Genomic DNA, 23,009 nt, shown 5'->3' with positions numbered 1-23,009 from the left:
TGGTTTTGAACTTGCAATCCTCCTGTCTTAGCCTCCTGAGCAGCTGGGATTACAGGCATGCACCACTGAGCCCAGCATGCTGTCTTTTTTTAATGATTCTTTTTAGTTATACATGACAGTAGAATCCATTTTGATGTAATTATACAAGTATGGAATACATCTTGTTCTAATTCAGACCCCAGGACCGCTCCTTCCCCTTCCCCACCCTTCTCTCTATTGGTCTTTCTACCATTTACCCATAGTTATTTTTTATATTAATTTCTTGTGGATGTACACAATGGTGAAATTCACTGTGAAGCTAGTTAAAATAAAACAGATCTAATAGTCACCAGTGAGCCAGTGGAATGGGTTCCATCAGGGCACTAATTTTTAATTCCCCCCAGCTACCCACTTGGGTATGGTCAGGAATGACAAAGCAAACCCAAAGAGATCTGAGTCACTTCTGAATAGCACCAATCAACCAAGCTGCCATCATGTCCCACAACTTTGCCACTGAACCTCTTTCCTTTCTACCATTGGCTTCTAAAGGGAAGTTTCTCTGTTACTGTTGCTGAGAGTCTTGCCCAATTTCAATGCACTATCATTCTAATGCAAGGGAGATCATTGAGACACCTTGGCAGATTTCTATGCTCTATTGAAACTGGATTTGAAAAAAAAAATAAGAAGCGGAACTGAAAAGAAGTGTATATTTAATGGGGTGTAACATGAGAGTCTGTAGCTCTGTTTTATGTATATTTGCTGTTGCCACTTGTGCCATTAATGCATCTGAATTAGATATTTATATACAATGTGAGAGAAGTGGCAAACACCAGCCTCACTTCTACAGAACTCAGGTAAAGTAGCCAACAGGAATGTCTGCACCTGGTAGCAGTAGCACATACAATAAATATAAAGAATACCACTTTGTTTAAATAGCATTATTTATACTTTTGAAATCACATGTTTATTCACTATTTGCTCTATAAGACTGTAAACTCCTTAACCGTGTGGCCTATCCATCCTTGCTCTTTTTTTTTTTTTTTTAAACCAGGGATTGAACCCAGGAACGCTTAGCCACTGAGCCACATCCCCAGCCCTTTTTTGTGTTTTATTTAGAGACAGGGTCACTGAGTTGCTTAGGGTCTCACTTTTGCTGAGGCTGGCTTTGAACTCACTGTCCTCCTGCTTCAGCTCCGGAGCTGCTGGGATGACAGGTTTGCCCCACCACACCCAGCACCATGCTTACTCTTTATTATCATGTGCCCCCTGTGCTTAACACATAGATGGACCTTAACAAATAGTTATTGGCTGACAATTCATTGATTGACAGGCTCAGTCAGCATGCTTTTACTAGAATATATTCATTCTTTCTTTATTTTTTCAGTGCTGGGAATTGAACTCATACACACATGCTCTACCACAGAGTAAATCCTCAGCTAGAATGCCATGTTCCTTCTTACATATGCATTATTTGGCCTGTTTTTTGGCTAAGACATTTGTGAGACAGAAAGCATAAAGGACACACTAATGGAGGCCACAAGTCTAGAGATAGAGCCACACTGAGATCTTCTGATCCACCCCGCAGACTATATAAGGTAACAGATAAGACCTCACCCTCTGACCTTCCTGTTTCTTTCTGATCTTAGGATTAGAACTGTCAACCAGGCCTCTTGGTAGAGCAACAATTCAGGAGGCTGAGGCAGGAGGATGGCAAGTTCGAGACTAACCTCAACCACTTAGCAAGGTTCTGCTACAAAATCAAAAGTAAGAAGGGTTGTAAATATAGCTCAGTTGTAAAGTGCCCCTGGGTTCAATCCCCAGTGCCAAACACACAAACAACTTAAATTTACAACATCTTTGTCATTTCTAGTCTAGATTATTCTGAATGCTCATTTATATACACATTGCATTTCTAAAACCAAAATACAGCAACAGAGCAGCTTCAAGAAATTTAGGGGACATAAAAAAAGTGAATAGGTCAGGTGCAGAGGTGCATGCCTGTAATCCCAGTGACTCAGGAGGCTGAGACAGGAGGACCACAAGTTCAAGCCAACCTCAGCAAAAGCGAGGCCCTAAGCAACTCAGTGAGACCCTGTCTCTAAATAAAATACAAAATAGGACTGGAGATGTGGCTCAGTGGTTTAGTGCCACGGAGTTCAATCCTCAATACCCCTGCCCCCCCAAAAAAAGTGATCTGGGGGCACAGTGATCTGGGTTTGAATCCCAAAACTCCCATTTAATTTTGTTCCCACCTTACTCACTTGATGTGCAGATTTACTAAGTGAGTTTTGTGAAGTAGAATCCCCAATACCAAAAAAAAAAAAAAAAGAAGTGGGGGGTAAGTATGTTGTGACTAATGTTGGAAATCACAATAGTTATTGAACCCAATGGTGCTTTATCACTGAGTCATATCCTCAGACTTTTATATTTTTTAATTTTGAGACAGGGTCTCAATAAATTGCTTAGGGCCTCCCTAAATTGCTGAAGCTGGCCTCAAACTTGCAATCCTCCTGCCTCAGCCTCCTGAGTCACTGGGATTACAGGCATGAGTCAATGCATCTGGCTATCCTCACTTATTTTAATCCCAATTTGCAAAGTTTTGTGTGCAAAGTTTGCATAACAGGTAAGGAATTGTGGAAGGAAGAACAGTCTCTAACAGAATGCTGCTTGATGCTATTTAAAAATATATATTCTTTTATATATTTAGATAAAGATCTTTCTAGTTACAGAGATGACCCTCTCTGAAATTTGAAGAGCAGCTCATTTCACCCCTGTTTTTAGAGTTCCTCACCAAGATCTTCACTGCCAAGCCACAAGAAGCCTAAAAGCTGCCATTACAACACGTGTTGTTCATGGGACATGGGAGCTCAACGGCAGTGCAACTTGGGGTTGTGGGGTAACCAGGATTTCTTAACTGGTCATCCTGGTGAAAACACTGCCTGTTTCTCAGATTTTACTTCCTCTAAATAGAAAGTATTCGAATCGGGGTAGGGAAAATGAAAAAGAATTTTGTCTCTGTGGAAACAAAAAGCTAACATCCACGGACTTGGTTTAGCAAGTGCTCACTGGGTATCCACTCTATATCGAACATTGCAGGTGTTGGTAGGTGGCTCACCAGTCACCTTTCCAGCAGTGGAATTTCAACTCTGTGGTTTCTTAGGTTGAAGAGATGGTTTGAAAATCCTTGTAATCAATGACTAATACCAATTGCTATTGTTAATTTGGGGTTTTGGTTGGCAGTTTACAAGACAGCATGGTGCAACATAGAGTTTATGACTTAAATGAAGGAACTTCTTCACAGTATTTTTCAGAGGAAAAAGTCATGACTCTTTCTGGAGTATCTTGAAATGTTTGCCAACATTCTTTCTTTCTTTTGATCTTTGCTGCTATTGTTCTACTGAAGCAAAGGTGAAGGCGTTAGACCTGCTTTTGCCACTTATTTATCTATTTATTTATTAGCAATGCTGGGGATGGAACCCAGGGCCTCTCACATGCTAAGCCTGTGCTTTCCCTCTGAGCTGTATCCCCATTCCCCAACTCTTATTTTATTTTATTTTTTGGTACTAGGAATTGAACCCAGGGGTACCTAACCACTGAGCCACATCCCTATCCCTTTTTATTTTTTATTTTGAGACAGGGTCTCACTAGATTGCTTTTGGCCTCACTAAGTTGCTGAGGCTGGCTTTGAACTCACGATCTTCCTGCCTGAGCCTCCCAAGCTGCTGCAATTACAGGTGTGCACCACCACACCCAGTCCAGCTCTTATATTAAATTTAGATGTGAGAGAGTTCAATTTTGGCAATAGGTTTAAGATGATATGGCATTTTTTAAAAATTTCCCATTGAACTTTATTCTTCTTTATATACCCAGGACTTCAAATGATATGGCATTTTGTAAAGAGTTAGGTAAAAGAAATTGTAGCTTCTTAATCTGTCTTAATAAATTAAGCGTTGTATGTTCTTAAAGAAATTGTTTTTTCTTTGGATGAATGTGAATTTAATATAACTAGGGAAAACCCGGCAAAATTGAAGGCAAGTTATACTTATTATTGACCATTTAGTTCACCTTCCTCCCTCCAAATATTCTGTGATTGCCAAAAGAAGCATTCACTCCTCAGCTGGACATTTAAAGTTCTGCTTTACAAGTAACATCCAGCTTTCCTCTCCAACCTTACCTCCAACACCTGCCCTGTGTGATACCACATTCTAATAAAAGTAGCTCGCTCGCTACTGTCCTCCATAAATGATCTCAATTTAAAGAGTAGTGTTTTAAAGCTTGTTAATATAAAGCACAGACATTTTGTTCAAAGGACAAACCAAGGCTGCTAGTCACTAATGGGCCACTAAGGCACTGATCCCAAATTTTTCCCAACTACCTTCTTTGTTATGGTCAGGAATAGCAAATAATCCAAAGCAAAACCACAATTCCTACTGATACTGGATTGACAAGAATAAGATTTCCTTGCCATTTTCTGCTCCTTTGCTCATGCCATTTTCTCCATGGAGAATGTCTTCATCTCTCATTTACATATTCTAAGCGTTTATTTATCCTCATATGCCCGTTTCTAATGTGACCTTCACTCAGAAGTCTTTCTTCATTCCTTGGCCACCTGATAGAATTTCTCTGTCTTTTGATCCTCCTTAGGTCTTTTATTTGGTGGGGAATATCAAGGATTGAACCCAGGGGTGCTTAACCACTGAGCCACATCCCCAGCCCTTTATACCTTTCATTTTGATACAGGGTCTCCCTAAATTGCTGAGGGCCTAAATTGCTGAGACTGACCTTGAAATTGTGATTCTCCTGCCTCAGTCTCCTGAGTCACTGGGATTACAGGCATGTGCCACTCACCAGACTCCCCATAATTCTTTATTTATAACCAATCATATTATGCTTTGTATCATACTTTTTGAATATATATACAGATGGTAAATTCATTGATTCTTACCCATAAGAAATTTTATCAGTTACAAATATTCTTCCCACTGAAAAAAAATTTTTTTCCCTTTAATGTAGTACATTTAGAGGTCATGAAAGTGTTGACATGAAGGTGAAAGGAGCCCTGACCTTTAGAAAGATCCGTACTCCCCAGTTCCATCATTTCATGGAATCAATGATTCTTAGTCACATATTATTGTAATGTGACTCTTTACCCATTGACTCCATCTGCTTGGGATTTTACACATAAAATATATTTTCTCTGACTTAAGTTTTTGAAAGTACACTGAAAGATTATTTCCCAAATATCACATGACAGTCTCATAAAGCCCTATTTATATACACATACATTTATATGTGTATATATGCATATATTATATGTATGTGTGTGCATGTGCACATACACACATGTGCTTACTTTATTGCTGTTGTTGAGATACAGTTTGTTTGGTTGATTTTTTTTAAATTTCTTTTCAGTGTGAAATGGTTGCCCCAGGGAGTTCCATCCACAAATAGTACAGGAAAACAAAACAAATCAAAAAACAAAAAAGTAGCCGGGTGCAGTAGCGCTTGCCTCTGATCCCAGTGGCTCAGGAGGCTGAGGCAGGAGGATCGCAAGTTCAAAGCCAGCCTCAGCAACAGTGAGGCACTAAGCAACTCAGTGAAACCCTGTCTCTAAATAAAGTACCCAATAGGGCTGGGGATGTGGCTCAGTGGTTGAGTGCCCCTGAGTTTAATCCCCAGTACCTGCCCCCACACAAAAAAATGAACATAGATTGACTCATGAATATTCTATGGAAGCTGGAAGCCTCACGGACCAGTGGTTTTCTGTTCCTAAGAAAGGGCATTTTGCATGATGGTTTTGAAAATTTGAGGAGCTCAGTAAGATGTTTGCTCTTACCGCACTGGAACCCCGGAGGAAGGAGAGCAGATTTCTGCAGACAGGCAGCAGGATCAGCATGCAGTTGAAATTCAGGCAGGCTGCAGGGGCCCTGGCCAAGGCCAAAGCTGACTGGAAGAGGCAGAATAGGGAGCAGAGTGACTCCTATGAGCACTTCCCAGGATTCCCAGTATGAGGTCACACCAGACCAAGAGATCTGGAAAGGAAGGTCCTTCAGACCAGAGGATTTTCTTTTAGGGCCTGCAGAGACCCCTTATTTTAATGTGAAACTAGCCCTTTACTCAACCCAACATTTCATTATGAAAAAGAATAAAGAGAAGTGTAGTGGAAGAAATTTACTTTGATTGCACCTTTTACATTTTATGAAGCTTTTTTTTTTGTACCAGGGATTGAACCCAGGGGTGCTTAACCACTAAGCCACAATCCCCAGCCCTTTTTGTTTTTTACTTTGAGACAGGGCCTCACTAAATTACCTAGGAACTTGCTAAGTTGCTGAGACTGGCTTGGCTTTAACTCGCCATCCTCCTGCCTCAGTTTCCCAAGCCTCTGGGATTACAGGTGTGCGTGTGCCACCGCACCTGACCACAACGCTTTCTTTATCGCATATCTATCTTTCCATTCCTCTCTCCCCCTTCATCAACTCTTTTTTTTTTTGGTACATTTCAAAGTACATAGCAAACATCAGTTCATTTCCACCTAAATACTTAAGCATGCATATCATTAACTAGAGTTCAGTATCAAAGCTGGATCTTTTTTACATATTTATTTGTTTATTTATTGGGGATTGAATCCAGGGGAACTTAACCACTGAGCCACATCCCCAGTCGTTTTTATATTTTATTTTAAGACAGGGTCACACTAAATTGCTTAGGGCCTCGCTAAATTGATGAGACTGGTTTGAACATGCCATCCTCCTGCTTCAGCCTCCCCAGTCCCTGGGATTACAGGTGTATGCAGCCACACCAGGTATAAAACTGGACCTTTTAAAGATTTTAAACAGGGTTTTTTCAGCACTTAGACTTCAACAGTAACTGAAGTTGCGATGACATGATGTTTTGGCATTAAAATTATTAGCTTTGTAATGTTTAAAGAAGCTACAAACTGGGCACAGTGGCACAGGTCCATAATCCCAACTACCTGGGAGGTTGAGCAGAAGGATCACAAGTTTTAGGCCAGCCTAGGCAATTTAGTGAGAGTCTGTTTCAAAAATAAATAAATAACCAGCCGTGGTGGCGCATACCTATAATCCCCGCAGATCTGGGAAACTGAGGCAGGAGGATCACGAATTCAAAGCCAGCCTCAGCAATTTAGGCCTAAGTAATTCAGTCAGACCCTGTCTCAAGATAAAAAAAATTAAAAGTGGCTCAGTGGTTAAGCAACCCTGGGTTCAATCCCCAGTATAAATTAATAAACAAATAACTGGGGATGTTGCTCAGTGGTAAAGTGCCCCTAGCCCTAGCTTTAATCCCCAGTACCCCCACCAAAAAAAAAGAAGTTTCATATTTTGGAGGGAGAAATCATCAATGTGAATAAGTTTACAACAATTATAATAATGTAGCAAATTGTGTTTCATAAGTATTTATACATGTGATTTATAATATACCAAATAATAATTAATCAATTCATAGTTTCAGCATTATATAACAAATGGTATGTTCCTGGAGCAGGCACAATTATAATTGTTTTCATTTTTGATGAAGAGGACTGACGGTTCAAGGAAACTGAGCTTTCCATAGGACCCAAGGAAACAAGGGCCTCATTCTGCTGGCCTACTGAACAGATGGGGCACTAAAGCAAGTTCCTCAAAGTTTCCAGGTGTAGAGAGAGGCTGATTTCCTGAAAGTCACTTCATAGCATGTCATCAGGAGCAGGGCTCTCTATACACAAAAGTGGTAGGAAACAAATGACTTGGAAAATATGGAAAATCCCACTTGTCCTACATGTGTCACCCCTAGATAGATGGCTTCAACCTGGCCTTCCCCTTCCAGAGTCAGTATTAGATTTCTCCCTTAAGCTAAACAATGTACCATGGTTCTTGGGAGGGGGAGGATACCACTGGGACCCTCTGCCACATCCTCATTTGTCACTCTGACAGTCATTAAGAAACTCTTGCCCAAGAAGTTCCAAGGCAGGGAGTGAGGTTGATGGTGTTGCCTGGATTGGTCCAAATTTATTTTTTTTTAATATTAAAGGAAATAAAAATAAGAATGTCTGACTAGAAATGTGAGCCGGCCAATATTGCACAAGACAGATATCATACTTACCCCAAGAAGTTTTCGAGTGTAATAGTACTTTTCTTCACCATCATAAATCCTGTAGTACCAGACAAAGAGGAAGACGTTCATCCCCAGCCACACCAGCTGCACAAACAGAAAAAGTCATGTGAATTTCTCCTGTCTCAATAGGTAGATTCCCCAAAAGATCAGAGTCAGACGAAGGTCAGGACTTCCCCAAGTCCAGCCTTTGACAAAGGTGGGTTACAAAGCCCGGGGAAACTAGCTTAGAGCCTACAAGAGCGTCACTACACTTTTCTGTAATTAACCTTTGCACACTGCGTTGTTCCTGTTCCCCATGATTGCTTTACTACTTGGACAGTATGCCAAATTATCCATCTGTCCTCCCCTCCTCTTCTCCACCTCTTTTCTTCTTCTTCTTTTTTTTTGGTGAGGGGGAGACAAGGGATTGAATCCAGGGGTGTTTAACCACTGAGTTACATCTCCAATCCTTTTTTGTATTTTATTTAGAGACAGGGTCTCACTGAGTTACTTAGGGCCTCGCTAAGTTGCTGAGGCTTGCCTTGAATTTGTGATCCTCCTGCCTCAGCCTCCCAAGCCACTGGGATTACAGGCGTGTGCCACTGCACCTGGTCCATCTCTTTTCTTCTTAAGCTTAGGTAGATAGCAGGGGTTGACTGGCAAAATGAGAATGGAAGGAAATATGTTACTATTGCCATCCCCCTACCAGTAGGACATTGTGTTCTGCTCTCACAGGTGCCAGTCACCTCTCTGCACCACACAGCATCCTACTCCAGCTAGTGGGAATCTCATCAGCTAATATGCCAAGATTCTATTCTACTCAATAAGTTTTACTTAACTTTCGAAGGAGGGGATAGAGACCATGAGCGAGGGGTAAGAGACATGAGATTTAAAAGCAAAGGAAGCGTTCTAGATTATGACCTCTTTTTTCATCCCAAACATTGACTTTATCAATTGGTGACACTACCCAGTCATGTACTTTCAGCTCCATCATGATATTTTCTTAACTATTAAATTAGTAGTTATTAACCAGGTGGCACATGCCTGTAATCCCAGTGACTCGGGAGGCTGAGACAGGAGGATCTCAAGTTCAAGGCCAGTCTGGACATTAGTAAGTCCCTGTCTCAAAGTTAAAAAAAATAAAATAAAAAGGCTGGGGATGTGACTCTGTGGTAGAGCACCCTGGATTCAGTCACCCATACCAAAAAATAAATTAATTTAATTTTTTAAAGAAAAGGACTGGGGAGATAGCTCAGTGGTAGAACACCCCTGGGTTCAATTCCCTATCACAGAAAAAAATTACTATTTATTCTTAATATTAACTACTAAATGTCCATAGATACTTGAGAACAACTTTGCTTTACAAAGAAGAAGGTGCAACGTCTCCATTTCCTCACTTTGTCATTTTTCCTAACTTCAGCTTTCTAAACAGTGTCTTCACTTTCAAGTACATGAGCATATAATTTCAAAGGAGTTCACTTCTTGGGGAAAATTACAGAGAGAGCTAAAAGTACAATTTCAACTTGTTTTCTATAGGAGTACTCTGCTCTTAAAATGGTGATAAGAAGTCAAGTTTATAGTTTCAAATCTGCAGAGTTCTATACTGCATTAAAATGTTGGTTTGGCATAAAATATGATTTCTAAGGCCATCTTTCTATGTCACAACATGAAAATTGGAGTAATGATATAACTGAGATTTCTCTCATCACCTATGCATTTTTATTATCAACTCTTAGTCTTGGAACCAACCTTAATGGTTATCAATACCCTCACCACTTTAAGCTGTCTTAGGTTTCATAATATTTCCTCTTATATGTACCAAAACTCATTCAAGCATTGAGTTCTGAGTTGCAAAAGAGAATTTTTTTTTTTGGTATGAGGGATTGAACCCAGGGGTGCTTCACTACTGAAGCCACATCCCCAGTCCTTTTTATTTTTTATTTGAGGCAGGGTCTTGCTAAGTTGCTTAGGGCCTTGCTAAGTTGCTGAGGCTGGCTTTGAATTTGTGATCCTCCTTCCTCAGTCTCCCAAACTGCTAGGACTATAGGCGTGCACTGCCGCACCCTACCAAGGATTTATTTTTTGCACCTGTCTACCAGTCTTTATCCACAAGTTAAAAAACACACACACAAGTGCTACAAAATATAGTTTTAATAGCAAATATTTGTTGCTTTATTTGATTTGTGCCTCTAACTTCTTTGTATCTCTAAAACTCAGACTCCATAAATTCTGTGATAAATTCTTACAAAAGTTCCATTCATAAGTATTCCTTTTTTAACATCCTGCTTCTATCAGCTATTCAAAAAGGAAATTTAGAAATCACATTTCTTTCTACCCAATTCGTCCATTACTGCTTTGCTGAGACAACCATCTAAGATCATAGTTATATTCTTTATTAAAAAAAAGAAAAACATCAATGTCTACTTGGAAATCAGTCATAACTCTACTTACAAAAATTGTTTCTCCAAAGAGTTTATACAGATTTATATATATATAATTTTATATGTATACGCACTACATATGTGTGACTGTAGACAATTTATTTCAATTCTTTTCTCTTGAATTTTAATAAACTTTATAAATAACTCAAGTTTAGACCACAGGAAAAAAAAGAAGGTGCTTGTTTTTAAAAAGAAATTTGAGAACTTTTTTTCTAGTGTCATTACTGAAGGAAGAGCCAATTTCTCTTACATAAGCCAGTCTTCTATTTGGAAAATAGTACAAAGTTTCCACTGGTCATTTTTAGGTAGTTGAAACACAGAAAGTAGGGACATTTACCTCTGAGTAATGAATAAACCCTAAGAATGAAGGATCATTAGCATGAAATATCTTTTACCCTCTCTGAAATGCTGGCAAACAGTACTCCTAAGACCTCAGAAATAAACTAGGAGAAATGAGCACCCCAGATACATTCTTTCTACTAAGGAATTTGGAAAATGAACTTAGTACTATTAAGGATAGATTTTGTTCTATTTTAGCTTCCAAGAGAATGCAAACATGTCAGACACTGCATAATTGATCTCTTGTTCGTACTTACAACGACAAAGATGGAGAGCCCCTCGTTGACCGCCCAGTTCCCCATGGTGGCAGAGGTTCTGGTTCAGTATGTGGTTCTGCCTTTTTTCTATACTGTGCTGCTTCTTCCCAGGAGGAAATGAAAACAGCAGGTTTGGGGCAATATGTTTCCTTTTCTACTATCAGCAATTAGCTAATCATTGGTCAACTGAAAAGCCTGTTTCCATAACAAATTTAAATCTTTAAACCACAAAAAGTACAGAAGAAAGGGCCATAATGATCCAATCACAACTAAGCATATGAGAAAATGAAACCAATTTCTACAGCTGAGAGACAAATAGTGCAATTCATAGGATGTGTTTTACAGCATGAACTCACATTTACTAACCAGTTATCTGCTGGCCGTTTTCAAGTTACTCAGCTAACCATTTCTTGGTGCTGGGCAAAACACATTCAGCAAGTATGATTTTTTTTTTCCTGTACTGGTGATGAGCCACATTCCCAGCCCCTTTTCTTAAACTTCTGAGATAGGGTCTCACTAAGTCACTGAGGCTGGCCTCAAACTTGCCATCCTCCTGCCTCAGCTTCTTGAGTTACTGGAATTACACGTGTGCACCACTGCACTGGACATGCTTTTTTTTTTTTAGCTCACTGTTATATTTTTACAAGTGTTGCAACATTCAAAAACACAAATTTTTTTGCCAGCATGTCTAGAGGGGTTAGAAAAAAGTAGACTCTATAGAATCAGATGTCTAAAAATAGGAAAAAGAAAAAAAAAGAACATTTAAAAATTTCTCATTTGGTTAGGTCCTGAGTTGAAATCACACTCATCTGTGAAAAGAAATGTTGAGGTTATAAAGGTGTAATACAAGGGGCTGGGGAGATAGCTCAGTTGGTAGAGAGGGCTTGCCTTGTAAGCACAAGGCCCTGAGTTCGATCCCCAGCACAAAAAAAAAAAAAGGTGTAATACAGATCCTCACCTTGAATTTCACTGGTGAAAATTTCCAGGCTCTATGTGATGAACAGAATGCATGCCATTTAGTTGGCTAATTCTGGCACATATCCTACTTGGCTTGTAAAAATTTTAAGAATAGCTCTTAAACCCAAACCTCCTGGTTCTCTGAAATGTCTTAATCTGATTCCCAATACTTTTTTAAACAAATAAACATTTTCCCTGGAAGATCACATATTTAAGTACTTGTGACTGTGGATAGATACAGGGAAACCAAGTATGGACGTGAATTAGCAGTTTGTGATACAGCCATGAATCTGAGTGGCTGTATAAGCTATATCAAAGTCTCTTGTCGGCTCTGCTGTGAGTGGGCTCTGGAGGTGACCATCCGGGCAACATCAACCTGAGGAGGGTGTGAACCCCAGCAGCTGCTGGATGGTTTCAACCGCTGCTCGTTGGCCTCTAGCTCTTCTACTACCAAACCAGCTAGTTTTTCCATCAGAGCAACTTGCTGATCAGGTTTCACCTGTTTGAGCGTGGATGCCTCTTAAGAACTGAAAACGAACTCACAAAGCAGTCTCTGAGAGTCATCTTCTAACACCTCTCCAGCTCCTTTGGGGAAGGTGAAAAGGGCTTTCTGTGGTGGGGTGAGGTCTGAGACAGAGACCTGATGCAGCAACAGAACTTCTACTGACCCACCGACTGAGGAGGAGGATGAAGAGGCTGCCATTTCCTCTAGTAGAATTCTCACTTCACTCAGTGGCTTTAGCACTTTCCCCTTCAGCCCAGAAAGGCTGGGTCCACACAGCTTGATAGGCTCTTATAGGGCATTTACAGCCTCATCGAAAAAAGTAACAGTAATGATGCTCGATATTTATAACTTTGCGGGGGAGGTAGTACGGATTGAATCCAGGGGTGCTCTACCATGGAGCTACATTCCCAGCCCTTTTTTTTTTTTGAAAGGTCTTTTTAAATTAATTGCCAAAGCTGGCCTCAAATTTGCAAACCTCCTCTCTCAGTCTCCCAAATTGGTGGGATTACAGATTTGTGCTATAGGACCAGGCTGGTGTCTCATATTTATAGAATGTGCCAGTTTTCTATTACACACACACACACACACACACACACACATGTACATGTGTCTGTGATTTGAAACATGCATATAAATATATTTGTACATACACACAGACACACATGCATACACATGTACATCAATTCATTTGATTCTCACAACTCAATCCATATAAAACAGGTTCTATTATTATGACTGCATTTACACATGAGAAAACCAAGAGCAGTTAAGTTACTTGGTCAGGGTTGTCACATAACCAGTAAATAGTGGAAGTTAGGATTTGAAACCTAAACAATGTGGCTTCAAAGTCTGTACTTTTAACCATAATACCAGAAAAAAAAATACCCTAACTGTGCCAAACCCACCCTAAATCACTCCACACACAAATACAGGAAATGAAAATATAACAAAATGCCAAAATGTTCAGTGGCAAACATGTATCCAGGCAAATATGGCATCCTCTGTGCTAAGTGTATAAACAGTCAGATCAAAAGTATGTCAGATATGGTAGATGCCAAAGCTACATATAACAACCCACTCACAGCTGCTACCCAGTCTTTAAGAAAGGAAAGAGACCAGAGGGTAGGATGGTACTTGGTGCGATGGCACACGCCTATAATCCCAGTGATTTGGGAGGCTGTGGCAGGCGGATCAAAAGTTCGAGGTCAACCTCAGTAGACCCTCTGTCAAAATAAAAAAGACTGGAGAGGGGCATAGCTCGGTAGTAAAGTGCCCCTGGATTCAACTCTAGTACCAAAAAATAAAAAAGTAGGATGGTACCCTCCACTACAAGATCAAATTTAACTAATTGCACAAAATAATTAGCACATACAGCTAATAGGGAGATTTTAAAAAGAAATTGGAGGACTGGAGGGAATAAAAGAAGAATAAAAGAAAAGATGTATGAATCTGTTGGTTGCTGTCTACAAACCACTTGGGCCAGTCTCTGGAATTGACAAAAAGCAAAGTAGTATTGTTTTTCACTTTGTAATGTTCAGAAAAAGGCACTCAACTCTGACCTTCTCCCTTGCTTTTGGAGCATGGATAAACCATATAAAGGGAAGTTGTCCTGGTTCCATTCCACAAAGAGATGAATTCAAAGAAATACAGTGAATACATGTGCCAGTTATTTGCTTCTTTGCTCTGATCTATTCCTGACCTTTCCCTGCCTTGCTGTGTTTCAGAGAGAATTATATTTAACAGCTTCATTGGCCCTCTGACTTCTGGTATGTTTAACTAAACTGGAGGAAAGGGAGCATAGGAGAAGCCAGAGTGTTTCATCTCATAGCTTCTGTTTCAAGTGGCATGCACCAAGTGGCTGCATTTCCACTGAACCTCCAGTTACCACCAGTCAGTCCCTCCCTCTGTGCCAAGAGCTCCTGCTAGCCAATAACCACTCTAGTTCTGGATTTTACCGAGATCCTGGTGGCTGAGCTGGAGTTCCACCACCTCCTCCCAGTTCCCCTCTACCCCTGAGGGTGGTAACCATTTCCTGTTTTTTATCTTTATGTTGCCTCTGCACGCCCTGTTGGGATTCTCCATTTTTCCATCATACATGCAACAATTTCCTGGCATGAAATTCCCTCTGTTGAAATATGGTGGTTTCTGTTCTTATAACAGACTATGAAACAAAAAGTGATTCAGATATGTATTCATTTTCTCATGTAATTCAAGAATTGAGGCGTAGATGCCTAAAGAGCCACAAAACCCCTTAAAAACCTGTTCTCCATCCTGATCTTTCACCTTTTTCAAACTCTTCTATGGGGATGACTGCCATTCCATCCAGCTCTTTGAAACTCAATGAAGTCTTCTCTTTTGTACCTCTTCTCGTTTTTCTGTGTCCCTACCTAATGGCTCATCTTCCTTTGGCCTATCTAAATCTTCACGTTTTTCCCACAGTTTTTCATTTACCTTCTGAAGCTTCTACTGTCTGGGGAAGACAATGAGAAGAAGACCCTGACTACTTATGTTCTGGAAACGATAAGAAGGCACTCGGAAAGTAGGAGAAACAAAACTTTATTTTAAGCCAGCAGGCCCAGAGGAGATCAGCACTCCAAAATTCTGAGCCCTGATCCAAGTTTCTCACAATATTTATTGGTTATGTGACATCATTTAGACCCTTCCTATCATTGGGGCTTTTTCGTCTTTTTTACAAAAAATCCTAATTCATGCAGCCGAAGGCCTGAGCAGGGTCTCTAACATAAAGCATGCTCACAGAACAGATAAGAAGAAACAGCTCTTTTCACAGACATCTATTACATTTCAGGAGGGAGTAGTCAGACTTTTAGGGCAGTTATTGACAATGCAAAAGGTAGGGACCCATAGTTAATTAGGTTTCCTGGAGAAAGACTGAGAGAGGGAAAGAGAACTGACTCCTTCCCCAGGCACTCAACTCTTACCATAACGTTTTTGTAATTTCATTTCACACCCAGGACTGGTTTTGCCATCACACTTACACTAGGAAATAGTGTTCCCTGTTATATATATAAACCTATTTCTTCAGCTCAGGAGGCTGAGGCAGGAGGATCTCAAGTTCAAAGCCAGCCTCAGCAACTTAGAGAGACCCTAAGCAACTCAGTGAGACCCTGTCTCTAAATAAAATACAAAAAAGGATTGGAGATGTGACTCAGTGGTTAAGCGCCCCTGGGCTCAATGCCCAGTACAAAAAATAAATAGATAAAACCAATTTCTTAAACATTTCCCCACTCCCTTTCCCTCCCTCTTCAATTTCAGAAGAAAATTCAAAAGAGAAAGGTTCTTTTCCATGGGTAATCAACCTTTCCCTCCTATTGCTTTTTTTCTTTCTTGAAAGTCATCACAGGGCTGTGAGCAGTGATTTCCTGAGAGCCTTAAGAAGCTCAATCAGTTTCACAGCTGGAAGAAGAGAGATCGGTTACAATGAAGAGAAAAATCCTTCTTTGGAAAGTAACTTTCCTTTTGAGAACACTATGTAAGAAAAATGTAGTGTGCACTGCTCTCAGGATGGCAGGAAGAAAGGTTTATGAAGGAGCAACAGGATGGGTTGACTGGCATTGACTAGATAAGGAGATGAAGAAACCTGAACTTCTTTGCAGTAGCTAAGGCTTACCTTCTCCCAGTCACTTTGGCTTCCATTGTCTCCTGATAGTGTTAAGCTAGACAGTGGTGAACATAAGATACACACACCAAGCTGTGTGCAGTGGCGCACACCTGTAATCCCTGTGACTCAGGAGGCTGAGGCAGGAGGATTGTAAGTTCAAAGCCAGCCTCAGCAACTTAGAGAGGCCCTGAGCAACTCAGTGAGACTGTCTCAAAATAAAAAGTGAAAAGAGGGTTGGGATGTGGCACAGTGGTAAAATGCCTCTGGGTTCCATCCCCAGTATCAGAAAAAGATAATTGTTAACATAAACAGAATGAGAATCAGTATACTTAAGGAAGGAAAAGGCATGAGATTATTTGGAGACAAATACAATGGCAGTTTGAATTCTTAAGTCCCATCTGCCTGAGATACTTGTTCATCTCAGTTATTCTTACAGATCAGGTTTCCTGAGAAGCAGACTCTGAGATGACATTAGTGTGCAGAAGTTCTAGTAGGGAATGTTCTTGGGGAGGTAAAGACCTGTAGAAAGGAAGTAAAATAAGAAAGTAGGAGTTAGCTGAAAGAAAAATTGAATTATCATGTGGTCACACTAAGACCTTGGCAATCCTGGAGGGAAACCTGAAGCTAGGATTACCCTGAGTGAGCTTGGGAAATATGGTTTTCTTCACTGAGACAATCCCTATAGGTGTGAACAGTAGGGAAATACATCCTTCATCTTTGAAGTTGAACCTGGTGGGCATGCTTTGGTATTTAACCCAGTTACTTAAGATAGAATTCCCAATACTTACCATTTCCTACTTTTTTAAAAAAAAAAATTTTTTTGTAGTTGTGCGGAATGACTTTACTTTGTTTGTTTATTTTTAATTGGTGCTAAGGATCAAACCCAGCGCCTCACACATGCAAGGCAAGTGCTCTACTACTGAGCTACAGCCCCAGTCCACCACTTCCTACTTTAAAAAAAACAGTTTGAACTGGATTTTTACTGCTAATTTGAAGGAGTGTTCTTACTAATGCATACTCTTATGAAACCCACTTTTATTCCATAACCAGAGTCTCAAAGGTTAATGAAAATCCAACAATATTTCTGGAATGGGATCCAGATATTTGGTCTCCTGTTTGAAAGAGAAAATAGCAAGGCAAAAAAGGAGATATTCAGGGAGGAAGGGAAATTTACTGACTTCAGCAAGTAGAGATAGGAAAAACATGGTTTTAATTGGCATTTCACTTAATAGAAAGTGAAAATGTTTCAGGTCAGTTATGCTGGAACACACCTGTAATCACAGTGACTCTGGAGGCTGAGGTAGGAGGATCAAAAGTTCAAGGTCAGCCTTAGCAACTTCAAGAGGCCCTTTCTCAAAATAAAACAAACAACAACAACAAAATAAAGGGCCAAGGATGGGATATAGCTCATTAGTAAAACACTCTTGGGTTCAATCCCTAATACCCCCCAAAAAAAGAAAGTGAAAATGTCTAGAGATGAAGTTTTTATTTTTAGTTCTTAATGTTAAATATGATTTGCATATATTAATTCATCAGAATGAGGAAGAATGGGGAAATAGTGCTAAACATTGATTTGAATTTAAAACTTTTCAGTATGTCTCCTGTGGTAAATTGGCTTACTTCCTTTTTTTTTCTTGAAAACATCTATTTTTATAGCCTTAACTTGGTAGTAATAGCTAACATTTATAAAGCATTTTATACATGTCTTATATGCTTTTCCCATTTATTTTTCACAACAACTCTATAAGGTATATAAAACCATTACATTCTTTTATAGTAAGTAAAGGCTAATCTCTGAAAGATGTGTAGGTATTAATTCTTAGAACCTGTGTATGTCACCTTCAGTGGTTACAGAGGCTTTGCAGATGTGATTAAGTTAAGGAGCTTGAGATGGTGAGATTATCATGAATTCTCTATATGGGCACAATATAACTAGAAGCCTCCTTTTAGAGGGGGACAGAAGGGCCATCATCAGAGAAAGAGAACATGAGAATGGAAACAGATGCCATGAGAAATAGAAGATGCTGTGCTGCTGACTTTAAAGAGGGAGGAAGGGACCAGGAGCCAAGGAATGGAGTTGTAGGATCTGTAAAAGACAAGGAAAGGTATTCTCCTCTAGAGTCACCAAAAGGCATGCAGATCTGCTGACACCTTGATTTTTGTTTAGTGGAACTGATTTTAGTCCTGTGACCTCCAGGAAGAGAATCAGTTTGTGTTGTTTTAAGTGAGTGGGTTGTAGTGATTTGTTACAGCAGCTGTAGGAAGTTAATACACCATTATACAGATGAGAGATACAATCCAGGGAGATAAAGTAACTTGCCTAGGGTTGCATGAGTACTTGATGCCAACACTGTGATTTGAGTCTCAGTCTGAGGTGTCCCTGTGTGAACTTCAACTGCTCTCCGAAGGCCCCTGGCTTGGACTCTGCCATATTGGTTCTCAGTTTGCAATATGTAATATAAGTCTTCTCCCTAAGCTGATCACAACAGCCCTTGGTTTCCAGTATCCTGGGAGCCCAGATGTTGCTACAGTAACCACATGTCTGCAGACGCCTGCTCAGTCCAAGAAACCTGAAGATACCTCTTGAACAACAGGTGTTAGGTTCCTAACAACCAGTTTCTGTGTATTTCAGCTGGACCTGACAGAGGAAGAAAGTTCTGTCTCTGTGTCTCTTACATCACCTCGTCCCAGGATGTACCTGAGCTCTCACAAGCCCGTCAGGCAGGTGGCAAAGGTTTATCCTTGTGAAGATGTTAACTAGTAACTTAGGTATTATCCAGGTAAGAGCTTCAACTTTCAACTTTCTTAGGAATGCTTTATTAGGAGTCTCTAAGAAAAAGGTTTATGCATATCATTTATCCCTGAGGTCTAACACCCTTGAAACTTCCAGCACATAATATCTGGCCTGAAACTAATGGAGTCTGACTAGCTGCTCTTGAGAAACTGAAGATGCTTCAAGCAAACACATATGTTCACATGCAAAAAAATCTGTTAGCATATGTAACCATAGCACTATTGTCCAAATTAGAAAATATAACATGGTTACAATGTTATCATCTAATCTAGAGATCACATTCAGACTGCCAATTTTTTTCATTCTGATTCAGAATCCAATCTAAAGATCATACATGGAATCCAGTTGTCATGTATCTGTGGCCTCCTTTAACCTGGCCCAGTTCTTTGTTTTCTTTCATGACATGGATACATCTGAAGAATATAGAGTGGTTATTTTGCAGTATGTTTCTCATTTGAGATGAGTCTGATATTTGTTCATGATTAGATTCATGTTATGCATTTTTGACACATTCTAGAAATGATATTAGTCATTCTCATTGCATCATATCAGAAGGCACATGAGACTGGTTGTCACATTACTGTTGATGGTCTTTCTCTTAGGTAATACACACTGAAGTGTTTAAAAATAAATGTGGGCAACTGATTCTCAAATGAAAGAAATAATATGGAGAGAGACTGTTAATGTAAATGTGATAAAATGTTAATAGCTAATAAATCTGGATCAAGAGTACACTGAGTATTTTTGTAGTATTCTTGTATCTAAATCTTCTGTATGTTGGAAGTTATTTTTAAATAAAACTCTTTTTTAAATCTGACATATCAGAAGCTATCTCCAGTGTGAGCACATTACTCTAGGAATTGGGGAGACAATTAGTTTGGGGATGCTGTTGCTCTTTTGTTAGGGAAAACACTTTGATGGGCTTTTGGTAATTAAAAGGTTTGGTAATTTCTTGGTGTTTACAAGGGGTTCTCACAGAGATGAGAACTAGGTCCCAGCATAAGACAGACTGTCTGGCCCAAGAGAAGATATCGTCAATAAAGGGTTTTCCTGTTCATGTGATGATATTAGAGATCAGAGATACACAATCAAGATTTCCCTTTCCTATATTATAATTCCTTTGTGTTTGTGTGTTTTCAGTAAAGCTAATTAACAAGCATAACAGCACCATCCCTGAATGAATGATCATCATGCAGGAAGGCAGAAGTTGGCCATGGGGTAAAGTATTGCACAGGGGACTGAGGCAGCAGGAAAGAGTGATAATGAGCAGGCAAAGGTGACCTAGAGAAATACCAGGAGACAACCAGGAGGATAGAAGCAGTCTGAAAAACCTTGGAAATATTTGGGAAAGACACTGGACTTTATGCATTCTCTGGGCTTTGAACTGTAGTGATTTGTGTGTTAAAGGGAGAAAAACTGCAGAACACCAGAGAACTTGATTATATCCAGGAAACCAGAATTCATTTGCCACATATTGGTCACATGCAGTAAAAGTTAAAAGGTATCAACCAGGCACAGTGGTGCACATCTGCAATCTCAGCAACTCAAGAGGCTGAGGAAAGAGGATCAAAGGCCAAACTCAACAACTTGGTGAGGCTCTAAGCAACTTAGCAAGACTCTGTCTCAAAATTAAAAAAATAAAAATAAAAAGGGTTGGGGATTTAGCTCAATGCAAAAGTGCTCCTGGGTTCAATCCCCAGTACCAAAAACAAACAAAAAAGTTTCAATGGTTTATTCAGGTTCAAAGGAGGATTAGTGTGTCCACTTTTTACTCCAACTATTCTTAGAGTAACAATTTAGCAAGGCAAAGTTAGCCAGTGCAGATGAGGTAGATTAAGAATAAGAATTTTCCTATCTGCATGTTTTCCACTATTATTTATGGTATATGTGTAAAAGCAAAAATTAAAGCAGATAATGAATATTTTATTTAAATGCATTGAGATTATTAATTTGTGGTTCTCCATGAGATTTATAGTGTTGCTTTCTGAGATCAAGTAAGCAATTAAAGAATTCCAAGACAATTAGTAGGACTTCAAATGAACCACAAAGTTTTACTTTCTCACAGATATGAGAAGACATCTGCGCACACTAAACTTAAAACCAGAGGCATGAAGTGTGAATATTACTGTCAGTTCCAGGAAGTGAGGAAATTCAGACTCAAACCAGACTTTTCTATAATTCAGAGACCACTCATTTTCCTTGCTAAATTTCTCAGGACTCAAAATTTAAAAATTGTGAACAAAGCAAACATTTTGGTGGAAATGAAAACATATTTTATTGTTTATTTATTTTGGCACTAGGGAATGAACCCACCACTGAGCCACATCCCTAGTCCTTTTTATATTTTATTTTGAGACAGAGTCTTGCTAAGTTGCTTAGGGCCTCACTAAGTTGCTGAGGCTGACTTTGAATTTGTGATCCTCTTGCCTCAGTCACCCAAGCCACTGGGATAACAGGTATGTTCCTCCACACCAAACTGAAAACATTTTTAAAAATTGATGATTATAATGACATTTAAGATTTGTTTACTTTTGAAATCTAAGTATCTATCTTATACATACATAACTGAACATATATCATTCCTGTCAGTGTGATTCAATTTTCAAAGTACTGATTGGACTTAAAAATGAAACATGCCCAGTCTGGCATGGCAGTTCACACCCGTAATCCCCAGCAAGTAGGGATACTGAGGCAGGAAGATGGCAAGTCCAAGGTCATCCTCGGCAACGTAGGAAGACCCTCTGCAACCTAGAGAGACCCTGTACCAAAATAAAAAATAAAACAATAAAAAGGACTGAGGATGTAGCTCAATAGTAAAGCTCCTTTCGGTTCAATCCCCAGTACCAAAAAGAAATGAAGGAAGTATGGAAAGAAGAAAGGAAGGAAGGAAGGAATGAACTATCAAAAATGGCAAAGTGAGTTGGGCATGGTGGTGCACTCCTATAATCCCAGTGGCTTGGAAGGCCTAGGCAGGAGGATCCTGAGTTCCAAGCCAGCCTCAACAACTTAGTGAGGTCCTAAGCAACTCAGTGAGATCCTGTCTCAAAATTAAAAAAATAAAAAAGACTGGGGATGCAGCTCAGTGGTTAAGCATCCCTGGATTCAATCTCTGGTATAATAATAATAATGTCAAGGATGATGTCAGCAAATATGGTAGTGTAATAAAATGAATAAAATGAATTGTGTCCCCCTCTATTCATATGTTGAAGCCCTAACCCTCTATCTCTATGTGACTATATTTGGAGATAGGACCTTCAGGAAGCAATTAAAGTTAAATGAGATCATGACGGTGGGATCCTAACCTGATACAACTAGTGACCTTATTACAAGAGGAAGAGGGCTGGGGTGTAGTTCAGTGGTAGGTCACTCACCCAGCATGTACAAGGTCTTTGGTTCCATCCCTGGCAATGCAAGGAAAAAAAAAAGAAGAAGAATAAAAGAGGAAGAGACACCAGAGAGCTCTCTCTCCGCACGCACACAAAGGCTGCATGAGGACATAGTGAGAAGGTGGCCAACTGTAAGCTAGGAGAGAGGCCTAAGAAGAAACCAATCCTGACAGCACCTGGGTCTTGAACTTCTAGCCTCCAGAATTCTGAGAAAGTAAATTTTTCGTTTTTAAATCACCCAGTCTATGGTACTTTGTTTTGACAGCCTGTGCTAATAGTTATATAGGTAGAGCAAGGAAATCTGGGGCTTGTTCATTCCCAGAATCATTGAAAGGAGTAGGAGAAACAGGATAAACTTATCAGAATTCTGGAAGGCAATGAAAGTTTTACTCAATCAGGAGAAAAGGCCACTAAAACACATTAGGAAAGTTTTATGGCATTTTAATGCACCCTTGTTTCATACCCCTTCCGGGTGGGGCAGTGATCTTGAAGACAGCAGCCATTTTGTTCTCCTGGTTCTGAAGAGAGAAAAGTACACATCATTCCCAGGGAGTAGTGTTTCTCTGCTGTGACCTGTCTTCAGTTCCCAGAAGAACAGACACACGATGCTTGAATTTGTTTCAAATAATTCAGGCTGAAGA

General features: G+C 39.8%; 1 protein-coding gene and 2 pseudogenes across 1 annotated transcript in view; all 3 read right to left on the bottom strand.

Annotated features, from left to right (window-relative positions):
* LOC124972580 (cytochrome b-245 heavy chain) overlaps window positions 1-11,249 on the bottom strand; it is a 42,530-nt gene extending 31,281 nt beyond the window's left edge. Inside the window, exons 1-3 of the mRNA XM_047537071.1 lie at window positions 11,108-11,249; window positions 8,080-8,175; window positions 5,816-5,926 (exon numbers count right to left, since the gene is read on the bottom strand). Coding sequence (XP_047393027.1) covers window positions 5,816-5,926; window positions 8,080-8,175; window positions 11,108-11,152 — 252 coding nt within the window. The 5' untranslated portion in view covers window positions 11,153-11,249. The remainder of the gene's footprint in view (window positions 1-5,815; window positions 5,927-8,079; window positions 8,176-11,107) is intronic.
* Window positions 9,869-9,962, bottom strand: LOC124972755 (uncharacterized; annotated as a pseudogene).
* Window positions 11,250-12,435: 1,186 nt separating the features above from the next.
* Window positions 12,436-12,767, bottom strand: LOC124972581 (anaphase-promoting complex subunit 16-like; annotated as a pseudogene).
* Window positions 12,768-23,009: the final 10,242 nt, after the last annotated feature.

The sequence above is a fragment of the Sciurus carolinensis genome, chromosome X, assembly GCF_902686445.1.
Source record: "Sciurus carolinensis chromosome X, mSciCar1.2, whole genome shotgun sequence".
Classification (NCBI taxonomy): domain Eukaryota; kingdom Metazoa; phylum Chordata; class Mammalia; order Rodentia; family Sciuridae; genus Sciurus; species Sciurus carolinensis.
This window is presented reverse-complemented; position numbering and strand designations above follow the sequence as displayed.